General features: G+C 38.1%; 1 protein-coding gene across 2 annotated transcripts; it reads left to right on the top strand.

The window, feature by feature from the left end:
- The first annotated feature begins 633 nt into the window (after positions 1–633).
- On the top strand, positions 634–24,288 carry stxbp6 (syntaxin binding protein 6 (amisyn)). Of its 2 annotated transcripts, none has more exons than XM_079459227.1 (6): positions 634–858; positions 8,910–9,094; positions 18,897–19,027; positions 19,111–19,276; positions 22,220–22,377; positions 22,551–24,288. In XM_079459227.1, exons 2-6 carry the CDS (start codon positions 8,941–8,943, stop codon positions 22,572–22,574), a joined length of 633 nt encoding a protein of 210 aa, XP_079315353.1. In that variant the 5' UTR covers positions 634–858; positions 8,910–8,940; the 3' UTR covers positions 22,575–24,288. The 2 variants fall into 2 exon arrangements, with proteins under 2 accessions (XP_079315353.1, XP_079315352.1); XM_079459226.1 differs by having other exon boundaries at positions 22,217–22,377; positions 22,551–24,266.
- The last annotated feature ends 1,504 nt before the right edge of the window (positions 24,289–25,792 follow it).

Raw genomic sequence — 25,792 nt, forward strand, 5'->3', positions numbered from 1 at the left:
TGCATAAATGCAGTTAATAGAGTTACAGTGCAGTAGATAAGTTAGTGCAGTTATTGAAGTTACAGTGCAGTAGATGAGTAGATGCAGTTAATAGAGTTACAGTGCAGTAGATGAGTAAATGCAGTTATTGAAGTTACAGTGCAATAAATGAATAAATGCAGTTAATAGAGTAACAGTGCAGTAGATAAGTTAGTGCAGTTATTGAAGTTACAGTGCAGTAGATGAGTAAATGCAGTTATTGAAGTTACAGTGCAGTAGATGAGTAGATGCAGTTAATAGAGTAACAGTGCAGTAGATAAGTTAATGCAGTTGAAAGTAGTCCTGTAGTGCATATGAGCATTCAGTATAATATTTCTGGTGTGCAAGTGAGCAGAAAGGGCAAATGATGCCGTGTGTGTATAAACAGTCCGGTAGAGCAGATAACATGATCCCAGAATAAAATGAATGCGTGACCTCTTTTAACTGAATATAAATTGCTCAGAAATGTCTTCAACTATATCAGTGCCATTGTTTTTCTCAAGATGTACACCAGTAATGTATTCTTCCAAGTCATGTTTATTAAAGCGACATAAATATCGGTTTATTGCCATCTATAATAAAAATGTTGGTAAAGGAAGTGAATCAGAATCAGGCATGTGAATCCAATGACGTGATTCACGTCACGCAGACGAACAGAGAACACACACACGAGCAGATGAAACATATGGAAAACGAGGACTGATGTACACACGCGCACACGGTCGAACGGTCTGGACAGTGTGTGTGTGTGTGCGCGCGCACGCGTTAAAACTTTGTCGCGTTTGCAGATGGACAAACCTGAGCGGACGCGGAACACGCGAGCAGAAAACACGCATTGAGGTAAGAAACCAACTCTCACGCACTGCAGTCTGTCTCGTTTAGTAGTGACTATTTATACTTACGCAAGCATGTAGTCGTTTAACAACTTTCTTCTGCCGTTTGTGTCCGTTGTAATGGTTAACCGAGCGCGCGCCGTTCATGAAAACAACGTGACTCAATCGTTACACGAGCGTTTGTCGGTTAACCGTAAGCACTTTATGACCCCTGACACGCAGTCTATTTCGCTTTTTACTACTTGTGATGTGAAACATTACAGCTGTTAGTTATTCTTAAGGGCGAAGTGCAGAGAAGCGCTGAAAGAACAAACGAAACTGTCACCAGACACTGTGGCTTGGGCTGCGTGTCGAAACCCGGTGAGCTGTGTGACTAGACGGCATTTTTGGTCACTAGTGTTGCGACAAAGCCTTCGTTTGTACTTGCTGACAGGCCGACATACTCACAACCTTACGTGTTGGTTGCAGTTGTGCCTTGAAACATTGTGAGAGAAAGTTTAAAGGTGTAGTCTTCATCAAAGTCTGTCATCGTTTTTCACCCTCACGTGGTTTGACCGTTTCGTCTGTGGAGCCCACAAGAAGATACTTGAAGAAATGCCTCAGTGGATTTGTGTCCATCCATACAGTGGATGCCAATGTTTGGCCAGATTGCAAATGTTATTGTTCAATGTTCAACATGAAGTCAGTTATGTTTATTATTAGGACACGTTTGAAAAACGGAAAAGTTTTTCTTTTGCGTTTTTGAAAAGTTTCACATACACACGACAATGTTATCAAAACAATCCGCGTTTACACAGATGCGCAAAAATGACTAAAACGCTGTATTACGCATGCCACGCCAGTAGTTGGCGACATCACATTGTAAAGAAAAAATACCAGAGTATCTGACGGTTTATTGGAAAGCGGACTTCCGTCGGTAAAGATACCATACAATACAGAGCGCTGCATTTCTCCTCATTCATAGTGAAGACAAGCATTTGCACATATATACAAACAAACAAGATGGCAAAAAGTTTGGACATTCAACAGTTTTCCTTCCATCTCCTCGTCCTCCCTCTGATCCAAAAGTGCCGTTTATAAACCCTTCGTCGCCTTGAATGAGTGTTAAGATTTTGCTGTAGGTCTCCACTGGTGGTTCTAGTACTGGTGTAGTTAGGGTGGCCATTTCCATAACACCAAAAAGGAGGACACTTTGCGACATTTAGTGAGGCTAGAATAACTGCATCTGGTGTACTCGCAAATACAATACAATTTTGTCTATCATATCGATGGGATCATGATACAGTGATTCTGAAATAGCCTACTCTATTCATTGCCAGACAATTTGATCTACGACATATCTTGATGTAGACCTATGTGTAACAGAGGCAAAAAAGTGTTTGTTCACAGTATTTGTATTTATTCAAGACACTCCTGTATGACTGGTGATGCTTGACTGCATGATAGACTTTACAAAGCTCTGCAGCAGAGATTTTGTCATTCTGAGGTGATGTTGCCTCTCGAAATTAAGACCTAAGGGAAGACGTACCAGCAGCTCGTCGGTTACCTTTATGTTTTTCAGTGCTGGCATGTCGATCAATGGCGGCTTTCCCTTTACAACTAACGTCCACTTCACAGCGACATAGTGTGCAAAATACATGGAAAGCATCTCTGAATTCGTGCTCTTTTGTCCATTCCGGACTAGATGATGTCTGACGTTTCGGCATGTTAACGTTATGATGTGACGTAGCCAGTACGTCGACTCCACCTCAATTCGTGGAGGCTTGTTTACGTTTTTAACCAATTATATATCAGATATTTATTTGACACCTCTTTCAGCCAATCATTTGTTTGACCGGAGATCTTACTGCGTCAGACGCTATGCAGCTGCGTCCCAATAAAGGTTTTAGAGCGCGTTTTTTTAAGGCCGATTCAGGGCCACTACGAAAAGGAGGACAAATGAGTGTCCGGCTTAAGGCTGCGCCAGGGGGACAGGGGGCTTAAAATCCGGCCAAAAGCCGGACGTATGGCCACCCTAGGTGTAGTACATCTACACTTTGCTGGAGAACCATGAACAAACTATTGAGCAGCACAAAAAAAACATGTAATCCGTTTCTTCTTCTTCGTTGTGTTTGGGTGTACACGCCCATACCACACCACCACACCTAATACGCATGCTCACGATGTCGTTTGCTCATTCTTGCGTACTTCGGGGTTTACACGGAAATAAGAACGCCGTGGTTTTCAAAAACTTGCACTTTGAAACCCGTTTTCAAAAGTTTGTGTTATCAGTCCCCTAAAATGCTGTTTCCGTGTAAACGGACAGTCAAATCGCATAAATCGCTTTGTGCTTTCACTTGAAAACGGTCTCGTGTAAACGGCCCCTAGGGTTACCGCCCTTTTTAAAAAAAATTGACATCTGAAATGATGACAATTACTATTTTTGGGTTTTCCGCAACAGCTTCATTGTCTTGTCGTTAAATTAGTACATATTTACATATATGAATAACCATGTGAAGCATACTGCATGTTTTATACACTGCTGAAATAGCATATATTTGCACCTATTCTTATTATGCACAGGCCAATCAATCAAGCATTCCAACGAGCCGTGTAATAAATATAAATAAATACATTATATTATTGCAAGTTATTCTCTATGCAATGTACATAAATCAAACTAAACTATTATTATTAGTATTATATTGGATTTTTGGTTTCCCACAAAAGGTTGAACCTTTAGTATTTAGTGTTAGTAAAGCTCTCTGGTGCATTGCCAGCTCCGGTCCCCAGTCATCTTAAACAGGGAAATGGGCAGTGATTTCCCTGAGTCTTCCAGCACCCCTCACGTTGTGAGCATGGATGGGTTCTCCAGGTGTAGAAGATCTTCATAGTCTTCGTTCAATAATCTGAAGGTCCCCTTTGCCAGGAGAGTTAACAGCTTTGAACAACTTGCTTCCCTCAAGCACGGTTTCAAAGTGGTGATCTTAGGAGGGGAGTTTTTATTTTGGCTTATAATACCAATAATTACATTTACACATTTACTTTAACAAAGAAATAGTTGAAACACCTTTCTAAATCTACCTAAGCGATTTAATTCAATTTTGAAAACACAGAAAGTACCAGACCAGGTGAGTTGTTTACCTTTTTTTCTTAAGGATGGTTTTCAGTTCTAATGGTTGATTTTTGGGGCAAAAAGAGGCTGTTGGGAAGCTCTGAACTCAACTGTAATGAAGCTTTGCTGCATCAGGCTTCTGGAATCATGAGTCTTGGCAATAACTCTCACCTTCTGCTGAATCACCACTGCCAGTAAACTGCCAAACTTGAAGATGGGAAGTGCCTCTTTAAGGAAGAACTTAAAGCCTAAAAATCCGTTTATGAATATGCCAGTCAGTGTTTTTCTGTAAGAGAAGTCGATTGTGTGTGAGGGTTTTGGTTTAATTATTCAGGTTAGTAATTGTAAAGTTTTAATTCATATTTGACAAAGTTAAGTGTTCTCTCATTTGTCATCATGGAAAAAAATTCTGCAAAATGCATTATTGTCTTTGGTTTATGATTTTTGTTACACTGCTGTACGTCTGCACCAGAATCCAGACACAAGCTTCATGTTTTTCATCCGTTCTCTGAATTCTGAGCTCACATTGTCAGATTTTCCACTCCGTAGTATAAACTTACAGCTGTGAGCAGCTTTGCTGTCACTCATGGACATTTAAGCATTGTAGCTATTTCTGCCTTTGCATGTATTTCTATAATTTTTATTATGCAATTGGTTTTATGGTGGATTTTTGGCTGTGTTTAGACAGAACATTTGAATTAGACATGACATAAACAAATGATCATGGTAAAGGCAGTTCAGAATAAATATACCATGAGACCAAAAACGTACATTAGCATAGGGGTGTGCGATATGACAATATTTGAACGCGGGCAATTCAAATGACTGCGCAATCCACTTTTTCAGAGAAAATCCTACAGGTTATATCCATTGCAGTTATTGATTTCGAGGCGAGTGCATCGGTCTCGCATCACTCACGGAGGAGCTACGGATGCATAAAAGGAGGAGCGACAACTGTAAAGGCGAAACAGGACCAGGCCTGGACTTTACGTTATGTTTTGTTATGTTTGTGTGGCCGGCAGTCGACCATGAGGGACCTGTCTGCATTTTAGTTTCCTTTTGATTTGTTTATTTTATTAAAAGTAGTTTGCCGGGTCCCGCCTCCTTCCTTCCTTACATTGAACCGTGTTAGAGTGATATTAAGCGACGCAGTCAGTGACGATGGAGGGAAACACGGAGGAGTTGGTCCCTAAATTTTGTTTTTAATCTGTAATATCAGGAAATGGTTTGGTTTTTCCCCAAAAGACACGACGCAAACAACAGTTATTTGCAATAAGATTCACACATCAGATCGCAACACAACAAACCTTTTTAACCACCTCAAACGAAAGCACCTGATTATGCTGAGAGTCAAATTATAAAGGGACCCCAGGCGAGTTCATCAGGTACAACCAAGCAGCTAGAAACTACAAGGCTTAAACAATCGACTTTAACGAAAGAAGTATTTTAGAAAGAAACTACGTATAAGAACGAGCAAGCTGTGGAAAGATGTAACTGATGCGTTGACATTTTGCCTGGCCAAAGACATGTTTCCCTTTAAAACTGTGGAAAATGAGGGCTTTAAAAGACTGCTCAAAATATTTTTCCTCCACAGCTTTATTTTGAGTGCTGCAGCAAGATGCAAAACTAAATTTAAAAACTTAATTTTTTTGCTACAACAGCTGATTTAGGGTCTAGCCGTACATCAGAACCTTATTTATGTCCCACGATTCACTTTATTCATGCCTGGAAGTTGTGTGGTGTGTGTCTAGAAACAACATATTTCCCACAAGACCACACAGTGCGAGCTTAGGCCTTAGGGACGCCGCGCTTAAATGTTGGGGACTGAAAGAAGCAAACATGACCTTTTGTCTTGTTGAATGTTTTTACTTTCAGGATTGCACTTGCATTAAATCTTGATTCGTTCTATTTTTTTATTTCAGCAGGAAGGCTTCAACTATAGTTACTACACTAAAAACATTATTAATTTTCAAAACGGCTTTAAATTATATAGCATCAAATCAGAAGTTAACACGAACGGACGAACACTTCCTTAACACGGGCCATGGGATCTCATGCAATGAAAATGGAAAACTTTACATTTTCCATTTATCTCTGTCATGTAGCTCAAGGTGTATATGATGTTTATTCAGTCTTTAGCGGTTATGCCGATCATTTTCATGACAATGTGTCTTTGACTGTAACAGCTGCTTTTTAACAATGAAAATTGTAAAATGCGCTATATAAATATAGTTGATATTTGAATGATCGTAGCGCTTGTTCGAAGCAATGCATCACACAAAGTTGAACCCACAGATGATTACAGCATACTTTAACATGTGCCTTTTTTGTCTTTTATTGTTCTATTTGCCCTTTTAGAGCGCTTTCAGCTGTGTAGTTGCACCAACGTTTACATTAGTTTAGCAGGGAAGATCCCAGGGTTGCCAAATTGTCATTGGACTGAAATACTTCGCAAAAGTGAATGGTCCTCCTGGCAGAATGCAAGGCAGAAAAATTGCGCACGCAAAATTTGCTAGGTAGAAACGACTTTCTACTTTTGGACCTTTTTGAAAATGTAGTAGAGTTAAAAGTATGATATTTGTCTTTCAATTGTAGTGAAGTTAAAGTCACAAGTACTCAGAAAAAAATGATTAGTACAGTAAAGTACAGATACTCAAAAAGAATACTTAGGTACTCAGGTAAAATTACTTTGTTACTTTCCTCCTCTGGTTCAAAATTCAGGGGCACACCTTAAATCAGCCCGCAATGCAATAATAATAATCAACAGTTTCCCCTGAAATTGCTGTATTACTGACAAATACTTCGATAATAAATAGGCTTAACTCACATAAAAGGACAATGTACAGTTTTATTTTCATTTCAGAGGGATATGACATTACTCAATAGCAGGGTCATACGGAATCTACAGACTTTTTTTGTTAATTCCGTGCTAAAATATTGGGAAAAAAATATTTATTGCATAAATGCGTTTATATTTGTAACGAAATGCAAGTGTGTGTAAATTGTGTATTAAGGACAACGTTTGGATTAGAAATGATTCTGCGCTGTCTCAAGTAATCCACAGATAATTGGCTTCTGCAGGAAACAGGCTTACAATGCAGTTGTCTACTGACAAGTTTTCAAAATAACTGGACTGTTACTAAACAAAAACTGGATAAATTCGCTTTCCCTGCCAGTGTTTTTGGAAAACGTTACAAGGCAGCGCTGCAGTTTTGATCATATTCACAGAACTTTCATGGCCCACAGAATCGTTTGTTGTATAATATGCTAACGTTTCATATAACAAAGTTTCAAAAAGGAATTTATTTTGAAAAAAAAAAGAAAATTGTGTCAAGACTTTTGAACCTTACGCGCGTGCTGAGTTTATCATTTGTAGCTTAAATCATGATCCAGTTAGAATATGGTCCTGCATCAATATGTGTTGAACTTATTTAGACACAACATAAATACAGCACAAAAGACCCATATAAACATCAAAATAAAAAACAGGTAATGCATAGAACCTATACGCCTATATATATATATTATTTTTATGAGTAAGCGTAACAGCCTTTAAAATCACCTGAGCTGATTTAAAATACACTTTGAAGTGAAGCATAAACACTATTCTTATATTTTTCTATATAAGAACTAAAGTTCGTCTAACATAACTTTTAAATACCAATATCATGTCTGAAATGAGTTTCCTACTATATTCTTTTGAGCTTGTTGTTGGTATTAGACACTATTCCCTCTGGGCGAATGTCGACAGGGTGAACTTGTTTGTATGCTTTTGGGTCTGTCGTGTTAACCATTTTAAACAAGTGCCATCTGCTATAACACGATTGTTTTCTTTGTATTTGTGATATTAAGATCTCATTTTAAAGGTACACTTTTTGGTCCAGTGTTTTATTATTTCATTTCTGCTCTTTAGTTATCTTTTATATGAAGTGTCGTTTATCATGTATAATATATGACATGTTCATACATTATAAATGTAAGCACAGCAGAGTTGATGGGAATAAATGTCACTTATCATAAAGGTTTTTTTAGACATTAGTCACGGTAGCGTCAGCTCTGTTTGACAGAGGATTAATATTGAATGAATATCCATTGATCCATATGCTTGACTTGGATGCTTGACTGGTTTCTCCAAATACTCTTCACATTAAAGGGATACTTTACCAAAAGAATCATTGACTCAGTTGTTCCAAATCTGTATAAATGTATTTGTTATGAAGAACACGTAAAAATATTTGGAAGAATGCTCATAACCAAACAGATCCTGCCCCTATTGACTTCCATTGTAGGAAAAATTACTGATTATTAATTAATTACTGAAAATTAAAATTACTTATTATTCTTTGGTGTTCAACAGAAAAAACATAATAATGTAGCAAACAGTTTTGGGCTCTTATGACTACCATTGTATTTTTTCCTTCTATGGGAGTCAATGGGGGGCAACATCTGTTTGCTTATAAGCATTTGTCTAAATATCTTTCTGGGTGTTCATCAGAGCAAAGATATTTATACATAGTCCTGGAACAACTCGAGGGTGAGTAAATGATGATTTTTGGGTAAAGTATCCCTTTAAGCTTACAATGCCTTATGTCACTAAACCTAGTTAGTCCTGCCAATATCACACTCATGGTCTTTTGAAAAGAACCATATGAAAAAATGAACCTCTTTGCATTCACACTGTGTCTGGCCTTGGAAAAATAAGGTAAAATGGAGAGGAGAAACGGTCTCATGTCCAATTCACAAGTTTTTGAAAAAATTCACTGGTGTTGATTTTGCTGGCGACTGTAGAACAGCTTTCACTGTTGGTGACCTAGATCCATCAGAGTCAATAGTGTTCTAAAGTCAACAAGACAACGGTGATGACGTGTTCATGTTAAATCATATCAATACAGTAACCAGAAACAGTGAAAAGAATTAAAATCATTGTTTGATATTAACTTTCATCACAATTTCCTTCTTATTAGAGTTAAGTTGTCCAGCCAGCACTAGTCTACAATGAGTGGAAAACTGGCCCTCAACAAGGCAGTCTTCGTTCCCAACGATGAGCGGATGCTGGCAGCCGTGCAGGTGAAGAGACGGACCAAGAAGAAAATCCCGTTCTTGGCTACCGGAGGTCAGGGGGACTACACCACATTCATTTGCTTATCAGGTAAGAACCGTCCTACAGCTTTTTGCCTACACACATCACTGTCATTATGACTGTTGTTCATACCCAGGGTTAAGGATTTATACTAAAGAATTTAACCCTGTTTGATCACTACCAACGTGAATGATGCATAAAATCAAACCATTTGTTAAGATGAGGTGTGTTATTTATTAAGTAAATGGATGATTTTTGTCAGGTGAGAAACTCCAGCAGAGGGGTTTCAGCTATATTTTGAGATCAGAATGTTATGGTGACTCTTCTCAACAAAATTATTTGTGGAAAAAAGCACTTTGTTCCAACAGAAATGTCTTATCAACTACAGTCCGTACCATACCCATTCCCTTTGGTGGAAAATTAAAAAGTTCCAGTTGCATCAATTTCTTATACACGTCTATTAAAAGGTTTATGATCTCCGTTCAGAAATGTCTCCCGCGACCTAAAAAATCTTTTATTACGAAGGCATATTTGTAAATGTTTAGATAAAAATACAGTATTGTAAAAAAATTCTTTGTTAAATAATATATACCTTGAGTGAATAATGAAAATAGTTCACAGTAGTTGTGTACCTTAAGAAGCTGCTTGATAAAATGCATAATAGAAATGACATCATCGAAGATAATACAATTTAACATCGTTTTATTTATTTTGGTGAGAATCATCGCATACTGTGACAGTACGTACTGAATTTGAATAAGTACCTACCTATCGACCCTTAAAATGGTACCATGTATATAGTATGAGTGGGAATAGTATGAATAAAATTCGGACAAACTGCATCCTCCATGTTTTATGGTCATCTGACCCGTATGCTCTTTGACCTATGACGTATTAACAACAACCTGTACGTAGGCGTTCATATAAGCATAAATTAATTTATCGGTACTTACATTTGAAAAACAGACATCCGGCTTAGTTTTCTGCTATTTTCATTTTATTCACTTTTCAAAATTTGACCTTTACTCAGCTCCTGCGGCGAGTCCATCCGATGCACGCTCACAAACCTCGGCGGAAGCAGCAGACCCTCCAGTAATTTCCGGCCTACGTTTTTTTGCATACTGAGGTTTCGCAGAGTTAGTTCCTGATGCAGAATGCTCATAAAAACAAGGCTTATGATTGGGTCACTCTTCTCCAGCTGATTATAACCAATGGTTGATTCGCGTTGTATCATGGGAAATAGTCAAAGAGCAAGCTTACATCAAATGTACACTCAAAATCAGAGTGCATTGTGAGTAAAAAGAGTGAACAAATGTAGGGAATGAAGTAGTTCACTCAGGTTTCGGACACCACTACAAAATGGCCCGATGTAGTACACTATATAGGAGAGGGGTAGCAGTTTCAGACACAAGATGTTAGTTTTTGAAATAGGTCCATCTGTACTGTTTATTTCACATACTGATTAATGATGGTCTTGCTGTGTGAGCACAGAGTGGTTTCTGCTGTCGCCTGCAATGGGTAACACCTGTGTTTCTGGCACTATCAGAGGAAAACCACTAAACGTGAAAGAGAAAACAAAACATTACTACAATGAATAAGGCACGAGGCAACATTCCTCCCTCGCAATGCCAACAGGAAATCTCATTCCAACTGTGAATCATAGTGGAGGAATAAATGATGTGGGGCCGCTCGACTGTCTCACGCTCAACACGGGACTCATGAATTCCAAACTGCATAAGGAAACTCGCAATATGTGTGTGTGTTTCTGTGAACTCGGATTCAAGGGAAGTTGTGTCATGCCGTACGAACATCCAAAACACGGGAGCAAATGAAAAACCGAAGAATTCTATTTTGAATTATTTTATGGTAAAATTTGGGTGTTTAATACCAGAATGCAGCCGGAGCTGAATGTGAGATCTCTTCAAAATGCTTGTTATTGTCCTAACAAATGTCTTGTTTTATGTTAATAATCTGCACTTTTCATTTAAAGTTATATTAAATATTTATGTAGAATCACCCTTTCTAGCCCTTCCTCCACGTGAACACACAAAGTAAAATACTTTTGTTTCAAACTGACTGCTTTTATTATTTTTATTGTGGTTTTCTTAATAAGTTTTTAGTATTGCAGCTTATTGTTTATCCTTCCAGTGTAATTCTCAGAATCGCCCTCATCAAATATTTATTTGGGGCACAGATATCAAATACAAACATGACCTTTTTCAAACAGCTGTTCTGGAATGTTGGCCTGCAATCCTTGATCTTCACAAATCAGCTTTTTCAAGGAAGGATGGACAGTTCTTCCGAGTCAACCATCTTTACTTTACGACAGTTGTTTATTTTCATTCTTGCAAAATTGCTGAAACGCAAAGCTACTCGTTCCTTGACTTTACTGTGATAAATGAGGCTGTTTTTCTACATGAAAGTTTTACAAACTAAATTCCACTGATTTATCATAATTTTAATTTAATAATCTGAATGTCAACACTTTTATTACTTTACTTATTATACATCCCAACATTAATAACCTCAGAGTTGAAAGATTCCTGGTCAAACCATACATATTTTCACAAAATGAAGAGCCGCACAAAATCTTCATACAGACATGAGTACTGTTGACATAAGTCGACAAACTTTTCCTCCATTGCATTGTCCCACCTAGCAGCACCAACACCACTGTCTCTCCTGCACTTCGACATGTTTGAATATTGTTTACGGAAGAGCTTCGCGCTTCTCTGTAGTGCTTCTATTGGTCAACGTTACTACAGCGCCACAGCGGTCGTGAGCAACCAAGGAAATAATTAAACAAACTAGTCTCTCTGTTCTGATGTGCGACTCGCAGGAGCAGTTTTGGTTGTCGTATACAATGCGAACTATATGAGACGACACGATTAAATCTTGCGTCTCTAAAATTTGGCTAAAATCTTGTAATCTGGAGAGGCATTGTCATAGTTTTGACGTTTACTTGCCATCAGGGAACACTTACATTGATATAATACTGATGAGTTCTAGCTCCCTTACTTTAGCTTTTGTTATTAAAAAACGGGTGCTTTTAACATTATTCTGTGACTCGAAACTGAGAGGGTCACAAATATTATGGCATAGTTACACACAAAAACTATATTAAGTATAATTAAAGTCTTGGCTTCAGGTGATTATCTTGTATTTAAAGATATATCCTATAGTGCAATCCGAACTGAGATCACAATTTCTGAATGAAATGAGAATAAATCTGACATATTTTAGTTGCATGTATAGTAAGATTACCCAAGAAACAAGATATCCAGGAAATGTTCTCGTAATTACATAAATATCAAAGGCACAGATGTCGGGACGTTATTGGTTTACAGCTCCAGCGTTGTAATCGAGATTTGGATTAATGTAGGGAAATTAATCTGGACTCTACAGAGTTTAGGTGGTCCTGTTAGATTTCAAGCCAAACTGAAAGCGGATCAAGAGCTGTAAGCAGGGTTTGGCTGGAGGTTTGGCCTTTGCTGTTGTTCTCGAAGGCTTTAGAGGAATGATCAGAATGCAGGCAGGACTGAAAACACACAATCTACACATTTTACAGTAGATTTCATTTTAAGAGACAATCACACGAGAGAACAACAATCAAGGTGAAACATTACACCTCAGGTGAACAAATAGTGCAGTGTTTAGATGGATCACCAGTCAGATTTTAATGTCCTTATAGAGGATTTACTCAGTTTTCAATGACGAAAATGTCCAGATATTGGGGAGGGGGGATACATGAGCAGTCGGATCGATGTGATATCAAACTCCCACCATAACTTGTGCGTGAGCACATATCACTGAGACTGCCCTGATTTATCATGCTGCATTTCTCACAGTACTGTACAGCACTGTAAATGCTTTATAAATGATACGTCTGGAAGATCATCCACGCACCTGTGAACATGAGAGTTTCTCAGATTTGACCGAGAACACTAATCAGAAGTAAAACATTGTAAAAGTAACATCCAGAGGCGGCTGGTCAATAGGGGGTCAATTTTGAAATAAACAGATTTATTCACACTGTATTCAACTATATTTTATGTGTGAACCCCGGTACGGAACCTTGTGAAGTTTAAATACAAGTTTAGAAGAATGGACTGCATGAACGTGATTTACAAATTCACCGCAAAAGTGATAAGGGATGAGTTTTTCGTCCTTAGTATAAAGTGTTTAAACTGCACACGAGCAACACGACAAAAGCAGAGAACCCACTATAATCAGTGATGCTATGCACTGCGTAAGTAATCCCTGTTACTGTGTTTCTGTTTACTTTGTGAAATACTATCAGGGGCGGATTAAGGTGGTCCGGGGCCCTAGGCTGCTCTTTGGGTGAGGCCCCCTTAAGGTGGCTTTCAGGTGCCTTTCCTGTTGCAGTTTAGTTTGAAACGGGGTACGTTTTGCATGAGACTTAGCGCATGTAAAAGCTGTCACGCGAACTCTGGTGAGCACCAGGGTACCGAACCCATGCGCTTTAACGGATGACAATGTATTTACTTCAATAAAACACATGTAGTAGATGATAGCGTTGGTAATTTACTTTGGATTTGAGCAGGAGTGAGCCTGCATTGTTTAGCGTGTTACGGCAAATGAATGATAATACGATGTTTCCCGATTTAAGAACAGTCCTGATAAATAGTATAATAGCAACAAGTCAATAATAGCATCAAGTGAATATAAAACACACAGTGTACGGTTTACTATCATGTGTCCTGCATGTTTGTGATGATGTAAGATGAATGCAAGCGCACCAGGGTTCGATAAATCAAACTGAGATACAAACCAACGCTGCGAGGGGCGTCGGGAACAATCACACTCGGATACACAAACATTGAGACGGAAAATACGACAGTGTTTCCATCTATGCAATGGCAAACACCACGAGAGCGCAAGCTCCAGTTTTATACGAATCAAATCACCTGCTTATGGGGCAATAAGGGTCAAATGCTTTGTTTCGCCCCCTCAAAAATATTGTGCACCAGCCACCACTGGTAACATCGCAATATAATGAGTTGTGTCTTTATCTTACAGCACATAATGATCATCAAGAAATATAACATGTATGATATGATGTTTTTCAGACGCTGCAGTATGCACTTCTGGAAGTATCTTCAATGTTTTTTTGTTGTCTGTAATAATGTTTGATCACGCACGTGTCATTTGTTCTGCAATAAAACGCGGTGTGACATCCCGCGGTGCTGAAAACCTCTTCAGCTTTATTTAAATGCTCTTTTCAAAAAGCCCTTATTACAATCGCAGCAGTGAGGAGTAAAATCATGTGGAATCAAGTAGTTGCGAGTCAGCAGGGTTTATTCTGGTCCATTAATCACTCCTTTTTATCTCGTGATGTTTTTCTTAAAATCACGAAATGGTTGTGACACCAAAATCACGACATTTTCTAGTCTATATGTTTGTCAAAGGATGTGTTGGTGGCTGGGTATCTGTAGAGACGCTTCAGTTTGAAAGGTCTCAGGAAACCACTGACACATCACGGCAGTAAATATTTTAATTAAAACTTATTCGGTTACACAAATTATTTTGGCTAAAATTCTCATTACTGTAACACATCCTGATTTGTCTGAGTGCATCATACGTTATTATTTAACAACTAAAAATTGAAAAATTGAACGTTATTCTGTTTAGAAATTACAAAAAAGTACAAAAAACAAAATTACAAAAAATTACAAAAAAGTGTCCACTGATATTGCCATCCTCTGTAATATTTGTATTAACACTTTGTAACAAAGATATCTACATTTAGTTAGATTTTATGTAACAAAACCCGTTCGCCTTTTTCGAATGGCTACCATGTTAACAGATCACTCAATATTTTTCTAGCTAAAAGCTTAAGATTCTCTTATCAGTAATGGCCAGGCAAAAAGCAATACTGCAAAACAGTATGCAAACGGTGGCGAGGAACCCAAAACTCCATTGGAGGAGAAAAAAACCTCTGAGGGAAACCAGGCCTAACCAGGCGGCCTTAAACAAATAATTGTTTTTATTAATACTTATTAGTATTTTATATGAAGTATTGTCTGGTGTACTTTATCTTCCGTGATGATCATCAGCAGTCCACAAACACTTTGTGTTAAACCTGTGAGATTGAATCCCACTCACAACAACTTTAGCTTTAACAGTGACACCGAGTGTGTAATTAAACTCTATTTTAGAAAAGCGGTTCTTCAGATGAGCCTAATAACATCTTGCTGTTGACACACAGTGACAGTAAATGAGATCTTCACTGTTTTACCCACAAATAGTTTGTGTGCTTAAAAGTTGTTGTTTAGCATCAGCAGACTGCCGGAGGTCCCGTTGGGTTAATGGTTCGATTGGAGCTGTTCCACTGACTCTCTCACGCTGATTCATTGATTCCCTGGATCTGAAGTGATTATCAAAATAAGTCTTGATCTGTTGCTGGGATCCGCTCTTTATGTGCAGACGGTCCATCTTGTTGTGTTCAGTTCTGTAGTGAAAAAGAGTGTACACAGTAGAAGCTACGGACAACACTGGTTTTCATTAAATCACAATGTAATGGGGTTTAGAAATGACTACAAGCTGTATTGCAGTTTCATTGAAGGAATTGTGCAGCTTTACACCGGCTGGGTCTTTGAGAGAAATTGTGTAAGATACAGTCACAGTTGTCGATCGGCTGACGTCAGTCTGACGTCTTTATAGGCTAAATTATACAATGTATCAGGAATGTGACCCAACTTTTTATTAACTGTACTAATAACACACAGTTGAACATTGGTTAACACAGTCCATGTGTCTAAAGCTGATAGTCCTTTTTAAGGTGCAGTTTATCCTACATTTAGCATTAAGAATACATGGTGCGTTTTCAGAGTCACGCCACTATTACAATAAAAAGATACGTTACTAAAAATTCGAATTTCATCCGTTTACTTGTAGATTCATTTGAATTTAAGATTGAAGCTACATTTACTTCACCTCTGTCCTGATATACACCTTACAATGACCCTCATTATTGTGAATATTAGAATTTCTTTTTTGAGCTGGGATGAACTGACATTGAAGTAAATCACAACAGCTCTAGGGTTCAGGACTGGAAATGGGACCCTCGGTTCTTAGACGGAATCTCTCCCACCATGTGGGAGAAACAGCCAAGACATCAGCTTTGGGTGGAGGACGTTTCTTCTCTGCATTCCACATCTTCATGCCTACAAAAAACTGAAGACTAATGTTCTCGGAGCTCAGCAGGGATGATAGTGTGACTCTGGGAATCAAAGGAGCCGTGTTGAGATTAAAAGCCGTCCCACTGTGAGGTCTTACCAGTAGCCCTCAGCAAACTATCTACTGCTGATCTTCAATGGATCCCCAGAGCTCCCAGATGAAAAAAACAACCAAAACTTTGGAAAATTATTACAATGCTGTGAAACAACACGCCATATTTACGCCTTTAGAGTTACTGTAACTTGACACTTTCAGCCAAAAAACGTTTTATGTGTTTCAGTTGTTCGTTTACACAACAGCTGCATTTTGGGAACCTGAAAACGCAATCTTTTGAAAATGGGTTTCTAAAGGGCAAGTATTTGAAAACGATACATTTATCGATACATTTGTAAGAACAACTGACTGGTTACTGTATGTTAAGGCATATGTATCGCATGTTTCATTACAAAGTGACATTGAACCCATGACCATGGCGTTGCCAGCGCCATGCTCTAACCACTGAGCTACAAAAAAAGTTTATGGAGTGTCCAAAACACACTGCTTGATTGACTCTCAAATGATTGGTTCGGCAATTCAACTGTCTAATCCCCTCCGTTCTGTCAGCCTACTGAGGTCTAGTCCACTGTGATTGGTCTACCGGGTGCAGTGTTGCAAATGGAACGTAGGTGGGCATTACACGGAGCGACGCAAATCTGACACGGAACTGAAATGAGAACGACAGATGACTCGTTCAAGTGATTCAGAGTCGACTGTTCGTTCACTTTTGGCTTCACAACTTGGCAGACTGCTTACATTCACACACAGAAACATTACACACTGCATGAAATGTAATGTAGTTTAAGGACATTGTAATAGTTTTTACGAAAATAAATTCATCATTTATATCTTACCCAATAATGGGTTAAAACAACCACAACGGTGGGGTTTGAGAACGTAGCTTGTGTTCAATCAATCTATTTATTGCTGCATTTCAATGCTACATTTGTAAAAGTACAGGTACTGTAGGTGTAATCCCCCAAACCAGACTTGACTTTTGGTATAATGTCGGGACATTGTAGTCTTCTGTTAAAAAGTAAATCAATTAGTTGACCGTGTCAGTGTTCCATCCATCCAGATGTAATACATCAGGATACACACCTAATAAAGCAGAATTTATAGATGTGCTGAAAGATTTGGCTCAAACACAAGCCATTCGGTTTCTTGCTAAACTTCTTTGTTGAGACCAAGAATTTCTCACTCAACCAGTCTGTTTAAAATGTTCAGAAAATGCTTTCAACCAGTGACCGCGAGTCAACCGAGAAATGAACAGATTGAGTTTCTTGGGATGTTTTTAACAGCAATATACTATACAGCACAGTGTATGTAAATGCACATGTCCTGACTCTTGGGCACGTCTCAGTTTGTATAGACTACAGAAATATTAATTTTGATAGGCTGCTGTAGAGTGAAAGTTATCCCAAAAAGGAAAATCCTGTCATCATTTACTCGCCCTCAAATTGTTCCTGTATAAATAATTTTGTTCTGAAGAACACAAAGATATTTGGAAGCATGTTAGCAATTTCAGTTCCCAGGATATCATTGACTGCCTTAGTAGGAAAAACTACATTGGTAGTCAAAGGTGTGCCCCAGAACTGTTTGCTTTCCTACATTCTTCAGTATCTCATTTTGTGTTCAATGATGGCCCAGAAATTAAAATGACAAACATTCTTCCAAATATCTTTCTGTGTTTTCATCAGTATGAATACTGTTTGCTGGAGCCAAGAGGATGTTAGAGTTTACTTAAGCTGGAGAGATTGTTGATAAGAGACTTTCCCTTTAATGTTATCTTAGTTTGTTTCTAATGTCCTAATATTCTGTTGTATATTTTTGTGCGCTGTTTAATATTTGTAGGAAGGCAGTAGAATGGATGAAGTCGGGGGTGTTTAGAGAGCACTTTTGCTGGAAGGTTCAGATGAGGTTGCATCGTTTAATCATTTGCTTCAAACGGAAAATGTCTTATGTGGGTTCAAACTGTGTGTGTGAGAGAGAGACAGAGGAAAAAGGGAGTGTTTTACACCGAGGTCTGAATAAACAGTTTTGATCTGGAATTCCTCAAACGGTTCACTGTGTGCCGGATGTGCTTCACTCCAGCAGAAGAAGGCGTGGTGTTTTCTGCACCCACTACTGTTTGATACGGACATGAGAACTCTATTGTGTTTACAGAGAGAGAGACTATTGTAATCAGGGTTGCCAGATCTGCATAACCAACCAAGCCCGACGGCCAGTCAAAACTAGTCCAGGGACCCTAGCCCAAATACCAAAATTCGAAATATTTTAAAATACACATTTTACAGTCACTGTTATGCATTACACAGAGATTGGTCTTGAGAATCACTGTATAGTAGTGATCATAAACTCACTGGTTAACAACTTCATCGTATCTTGGGAATGACAGTTGCCAAACAAAATCCACCACATTTATCCACATAAATCCATATACCTGCAGAATAAAAAACAACACGTAGCAAAAGTTTAAAAGTAGTGAGAAGGTTGCTCAATTCTGTGGGAAACCATTGACCTGGCAACCCAACATTATCCATCTATGACCTTCTTTCTTAGTTTATTAATAAAATGTGTATAAATAAATGTCTATGTTTATATTGTATTTGTCCTTTTTTTTCTTCACTTTCAGCGACCAATAAGAGACCAGTACAGGTTTATATTACTAAAGTGAAGCAGTTTCAGGGCTCGTCGTCGTTTGTGAGACGGTCACAGTGGAGCATTATTCAGCTGCGAGAGGTGAACGCTCTCGACTCCATCCGAGTGAGTACATGCATTCTTCTCTGGATCGTTTTGTCAGATATCTTTTACTGACGCTCTCCCTTCTTGTTATCCACACCGTGTAGGACTGTCCAGAGTTTGACCTGACGTTTGAGAATGGATCAGACCAGTGGACCGCCGGCTCAGCCGGAGAGAAGAGCATGTTTATCCAGATCCTCCATCACACCTGTCAGCGGTACATTTCTGAGAGAAAACCCGACTTTCTCAACTGTCATCCCAAACTCATGGGAGGTGATGAGTCTCTTTCTTACATACCACCTTTTCTTTCATTAAAATCTGTCCTTTTATGCCATATATACACTTGCTGCCCCATGACTTTCGCGAGTTTGTTGGGAATGAAGAGCGCTTTAACACCAATCGCGCTGAATCCTTCTCGTTGCTTAATCGTTCAAGTCCGTGCCGTTCTATACCAGCCGGTACATTAATGAGACTGATAACAGAAATCTTTAGAATGTAAACACAAACGTGTCACGTGCGTATTTGCACGGTTCAACTCGTAAACACTGACTCTGTACTTCCGCCTACGTCAACCGTGACCTTTTCAGCATAGTTATGTATTACGTGAAGTCGTGAGCGGGCTTTGCAGAATAGAGCAAGGCGAGCATTTTGTTTTAAAAATTGCCTTTTCGCTAGATAAGACTCTTATTCATCGTCTGGTGAAAGCCCTTTGAAGCTGCACTGAAACTGTCATTTTGACCTTCATCCGTTTGGAGTCCATTGAAGTCCACTATATAGAGAATAATCCTGAAATGTTTTCATCAAAAACCTTAATTTCTTTTCCACTAAAGAAAAAAATACATAAACATCTTGGATGACAACAGGGGTGAGTAAATTTTCACGAAAAGCAAGCCTCTGGTTCACGCGTTACCGAGGGATAACGGAAGCTAGACATTATTGTTAATAGCCCCCGGCGCTAATCGGCTCAATCAGAATCAACCAGAACTGACCGTTTTATAAACTTTTGTTTAATATGTATGGCTACGAAATAACAATATGGTTACAGTGTAAATAACATATTAAACAGTTTACAAATTGTTACAAAAATTTTTAAATTGTTTCACTATGTAAAATATATGAAAAAATTCATGCCACTTCATAACTGTTTACAAGATGAATCATTTTTATGATTCTTAACAATCTGCTTTTGTACTGGTGATATTTCGTTAAGGCACGGGGCTTTATTAGAATTTTTTCCTAATAGTCGTTCATTTCTGTACCTTTCAACTTGCTTGAATTAATGAAATGATCCACCTTATGAAATACTTGTAAATGCCTAAACTTCTTATGAATCATATTTACAAATTAATTAGAATTACAGGATTTCATGTTTTTCTTTTTGATTTTGTCAGGCGTTTAATAAAACTATGGTAATCTATGTAATGCGGCACACAAACACATATTTGCACACAGTTATTACAGCTTTAGTGTATTTGAATGTTACAAAAGGTGCATATATGTGTGCTGATGCTATTTAAACAGTCTGAAGGAAGAAGCTTCACTTCACTGTTAGTTGTTTTTCAGTAACCTCCTACTACATAAATAACAGCTTTTAGTGCCGCTGGTTGTCTTGAGTTTTCAGGCTTTGACTCTGTCAGTGCGAGAAGGGAAGCAGAGGGTCTTCTCTGTGCTCACATGCTCACATTGTGTTGCCTGGCAGAACTCGCTGAACTGTTCCATACATGCGTCAGAAATCCCAATACAGCTCACATCCTGTGTCTATATGTACAGTGTTTTATGATGACACTTCTGTTGTAGCTACAACCAGCTTTAATGCAGCTCAATGTATGAAATCGGTCATTTCAAGCTGAGAGTCTGATCCAAGTATAGATGTCACATTCCCAGTTGACTTACGAATCAGTTGAACATTATTGATCAGGGAATGATGATGAATGCAGTTCTGCTGAAGACGACATGGCCCCTCCGGTCTAAGTCTGATCAGGTGTGGGACCCAAACTGTTGGATGATGTCACCACACTATCAGCTATATTCTGCACATCTCCTCACATTCAGACAACAAACATCAGAAATTAAGCTAAAATTACACCTCTGAAACATCTCTTTTGAGGTCTACGAAGGATGTTCCTTCTGTTTTTCTCTTTAACTTAAGCTCTTGATAGAGAGAACACAGTATGTTTTCTTTTTCGCTCCTTTCAGACAGCATGAATATTTGCCCAGTTTTATTTTCTACCTCATATAATCGATTTAAAGCCGCTAATGTGGTTCTGCACGAAGGTGATTTCACAATGCTTTCTGCAGGCGAGTTTGAAAAGAATTTGTTCAATCGCATACTCGAGTCAAACAGCTTCTGCGGCCTGGATCTGCTCATTTGTTTGAGATATCCCTTTATCATTTTACACTGAAGACCCAGGATAACTCCTGAACAGTTACTGATGATGTGAATAAAGAATGTTTGGCTCCATCTGTCGCAGCCCACCAGTGTCCTGTTCTCATTTTCACATAGTCCGACTGAAACAACATTTTTGAGTGACAGTTGATTCATTGCAATAATAGGAGTTTTTAGCCAACATATACAGCTCTATCATACACGAATCCAGACAATATATAAAGAGGTTAAAAGCTTGTATTCTGAAGTCTGTTTCTTTATTCCAAATATGTATCAAAGAGCCCCATCTGCTGGCTAAAAACTGGACCTTCAGTTGGGTGAATTCTGTAAAGCTTTGGAAGTCTTACCGTATTGTCTTGTGTTTGAAATATGCACAACACTGCAGAATGTTTGTTAGTTATTCTCCTAAACCTAACCATGGTTAGAACAGCAATATAATAAGCATAACATATACAATCACATTTAATCCAAATTATAAAGAACGTGTAGTTGTAGAATGTGTATGTGCTGTATGCAGAAAATAAAACATTCCAAGTATTATAAAGCCATAAGTTTGTTTGTTTGGCCATTTTTAAAGACTGATGGAAAACTTCGGCTTAAGATTTCAAATGGCCACATGGTGCTGCTTGCGTCCGTTCATTGGGGTATTTTCAAGTGATCATGGTGGCAAAATTGTAATATTTATTTAGTGTTGCAAAAGTTTAATATACACTGTAAAAACAAGCTGTTTTACATCCAGATGTAACAAACAATATAGAAAACTGAATTGATTTAATTGTAATGCTTTGGCAATATTCTTCTTACTGCACCTCTGATGACGTGTGTAGCAGGTAACAGCCTCCTGCACAATGCAGCAGACAGTGTGAGCAGCGCCGTACAGAAGGCCAGTCAGGCTCTGAATGAACGCGGCGAGAAACTGGGACGAGTCGAGGAGAAGACGGGCGAGATGATGAACAGCGCCCAACATTTCGCCGACACAGCACACAAGGTCAAACAAACACATCTTTTTCAATTGATTCTCAAAGTCAAATGTAAAAACGGCATTAGGGGTGCCGTGTTATTTTATTACATTTTGTGTTTATTTTGTATTAAATGTGTAGTGTATGTGCTGGAGAGCGAGGTTTTTACATAATCTCTTCCCCTTTTTCTCTCTCACTCTAGCTCGCCATGAAGCACAAGTGTTAAGACGTTTTGGGATGTTTGGGGTACTGTTTCTCTGCTCAACATCTACTGTCAGAGACATTTATATGGATCTGCATAAATGTCACGAGCCATTGAGGAAGTTGTACATCACGCTGTGACTTACTATTTTAACGTGAGATGGTTTTCTAATGGTGGATGGAGTTTACTAATCACTTCGATGGTTCTAGTCTTCTCATCGTAACTTGATAATGATATTTTTAAAAGATCCCAAAAGATGTTTGAAAGTGTCTCTTGACCAAGGTTTTCTTTAAATGATTTGTGTTCTTGTTTAATATGATGTGTTTGAAAAGTGCCATCACAGAAACATTTTAGAGTAACATTAGTTTATAAACTTTACATCATTTAGTTTGTTTTATTCGCTGTAAATAATGTATTTTTTTAATTTTATTATTCAAATAAACCTAGGCTAATTTGAAAATGCGTTTAACTTCTATCTATTCTTAACCAATCTGATCTCGCAGGAATTTATAAATTATCTAGGCGGTGGCTAATTTGTATTGGTACAAAATGTATGATTATTAGAAAAAAGCTATAATGAAGCCACACTGTTAACCGCTTGTCAAAGCTACTGTATGAATGGGATGAATTTATACGAATAAGCCACCTCATGAAATTGAACAAGAAACCGTTTAGCTGTACACCAGTTTTAATATAAAATACACAAATTGAAAGATTTTGCATCTATGACCTCCTATTGACAGCTTTTTTGTCATTATTTGGTCCGAGTCCTCCATAAAATGTTTTTAAGAATAAGTTTTTAGTTTGTTATGAAAGACAAATTTGTTTGCATTTTTGTCTTTAGAACTAATTTGAAACATTTAATCATAAGCGGGGTGTTTTGAAAGACTCATGGTCATGTTAAAGAAACTTCTCAAGTTGAATTTTTGAAATGGAAAATCACTGTCATTTCTAAACTTGTATTATTCCGAGTTAGGGTGTTTCCCAAATCCTTTGAGAGTTAGTATATCGATGCTGTCCTTCTAAACCCTGGATCTCCATGTTTTGTGATTCTTTTTTTTGTTGCCGTAAATCATTAGTATTAGTCACCCTTTATGTTTGACATTGGGTTTTGCAAATATCGGACCAATAAAACGTATTAAAAAGAGCTTGTCAACTTTTTTATTTATTTCCTGAAAACAGCCAAATTGGACATATACAAGGGCTTTAGAAGGACATTCGAGGTTGAGTCGGAGACCACATTGAAGATCTGGGGCAACATTTCTAAAATACCGAAAAATGGCAAAAACATTAACTCCCACATTTTCATCATCATCTTGGGAAATGATGATCTCGGAGTACCGCGAAAAAAAACCTCTGCTTTCTCCCAGTTTTTCGAAATATGTAGATAACATGCCTTTATTTTTCTTCATCGTGTGCCTGTGTGTCTTTTTATAAGAGCACACGTGAAACACATGGCTATTGTAATAAAATCAACTTTTTTCTTCATACATTCTCATCATAATCATTCATCATACGTCTAAATGTATTCAGAAGTATTTCAAAGCAAGATATTAAAGTTTTTCCTCGTTTTGGTTTAAAATACATTAAAGGAATGAAAGTGGCCAAAGTTTGGTCAGTATTGTACCTACAGTAGCTCCTGTATCACAGTAAAATGCATGAATTAATTATGTTTAATAACGGACTAATGAAAAATGCAATAAAAGAGATTTGTTGAAAAACAAAAGTGCGTATGTGCAGTAACGTTTGTTTATGGTGTTAATATAAAACCATCTATACCATAACCATGATTTGATTTGAACACGTATCATGTCCAACGTATCATCAAAGGGATGTGAAAAATGATTAAATGCGCTTTTTACTAGCATTTATTACACAAGCGTGGTGGAAAAACAGTCCTCAATTACATGTTTCATGTGGCGTCAGGTTGTGGTCTCATGAAATAATAGCATCACTGAGTCTTTATTTAAACAAAACAGCATTATATCTGGCATCAAACAATTGTCTTTTATCATTTTTCATGGTGTATTTGTGTTGTTTGGCAGCAGATATTCACGCATGAGAACACAAAGGTTTTATCTGTGTGTTAATGTGCATTGAAGCTGGTCACGTGTGAAGTCGGCCCAGGGTATTATCTGGCAGGTGTGAGAAGTGACACACCGTTAAGCAGCTGGCATCTCTGCATGTGCATCAGGACCGCCTCGGTGTCTTTGACTTCCTGATGTGTGCAACGTCAGCTGTGCTGGAGTAATCATTAATCCACTGCATGTGCAACACTGCACACCAACTCGGAAACACGGTTCAGCTATATTTGTGAATGCCCAAATGTCACAGAAGAAGGACAATTCTGTCATGAATATCCCTTCACGTTGTCCCACAACGTAAGACCTTTGTTCATCCTCTCAATACAAAAATGTTGTTTCGATGATGTCCGAGAAAAGTCTGACATCTCATAGTCAGTAACGCAACAGAGGCCTACACTCAAAGCGCAGAAAGTTAGTTATATCATTAGAAAATAGCCTAGTCCTTGACTCCAGTGGTTTTTATGAAGCCATGAGAATGATTTTTGTATAATTATTATGACACATTTTCCATTCTTCGGTGAGCTGTAAGTTGAATTTGTTTATACATACTGTCATTGTAAAGTTACATATACGGAAGGATAAATCTAAACATCCTTTTTGCGTAATTAAATAAAAAGCCTTTGCAGCATGTGACACAAGACAAAATATCCATTCATAACAAGTTATAATAAAGCATTGACAAGATCACTGTTTGCTTCGTTGACGGTATTTTCTCTCATGTGTTTCTACTTTTCACCGCTAAGTAGCAGCAGTGTTTCACCCGAGCTTCAGCAGCAGCAGTCGAGAAGTTCACAGGGTGCAGAATTGAGCTGAGCTTTTTCATTCTCTCTCTGCGGTATCACTTTACAGTCAGCTTTCCTGCATGTTTTTGTCTCGAACTCTTTTCTACACCTTTGCATTTGATGAAATAAGGTGCCGGGCTAAGACAAAGGTATGAATCTGTTGGAGCTTTACCATATTTCTGATGCTGAATTAAGTATTATTTTATCATACCTTAAAGATCCCATTTTCAATAGGACCGTTATCATATACTGTCACATTTTTTAATACAGTATTTAAATCTGTGGTTACATGCCTGTAATCTTCCTGTATTTTCTGTTCTCTTAAAGGTTCAGTGTGTCATTTTTTTGAAGCTCCTATTGACAGAAATGGAAAATA

This window comes from Barbatula barbatula (assembly GCF_947034865.1).
Source record: "Barbatula barbatula genome assembly, chromosome: 6".
Taxonomy (NCBI): domain Eukaryota; kingdom Metazoa; phylum Chordata; class Actinopteri; order Cypriniformes; family Nemacheilidae; genus Barbatula; species Barbatula barbatula.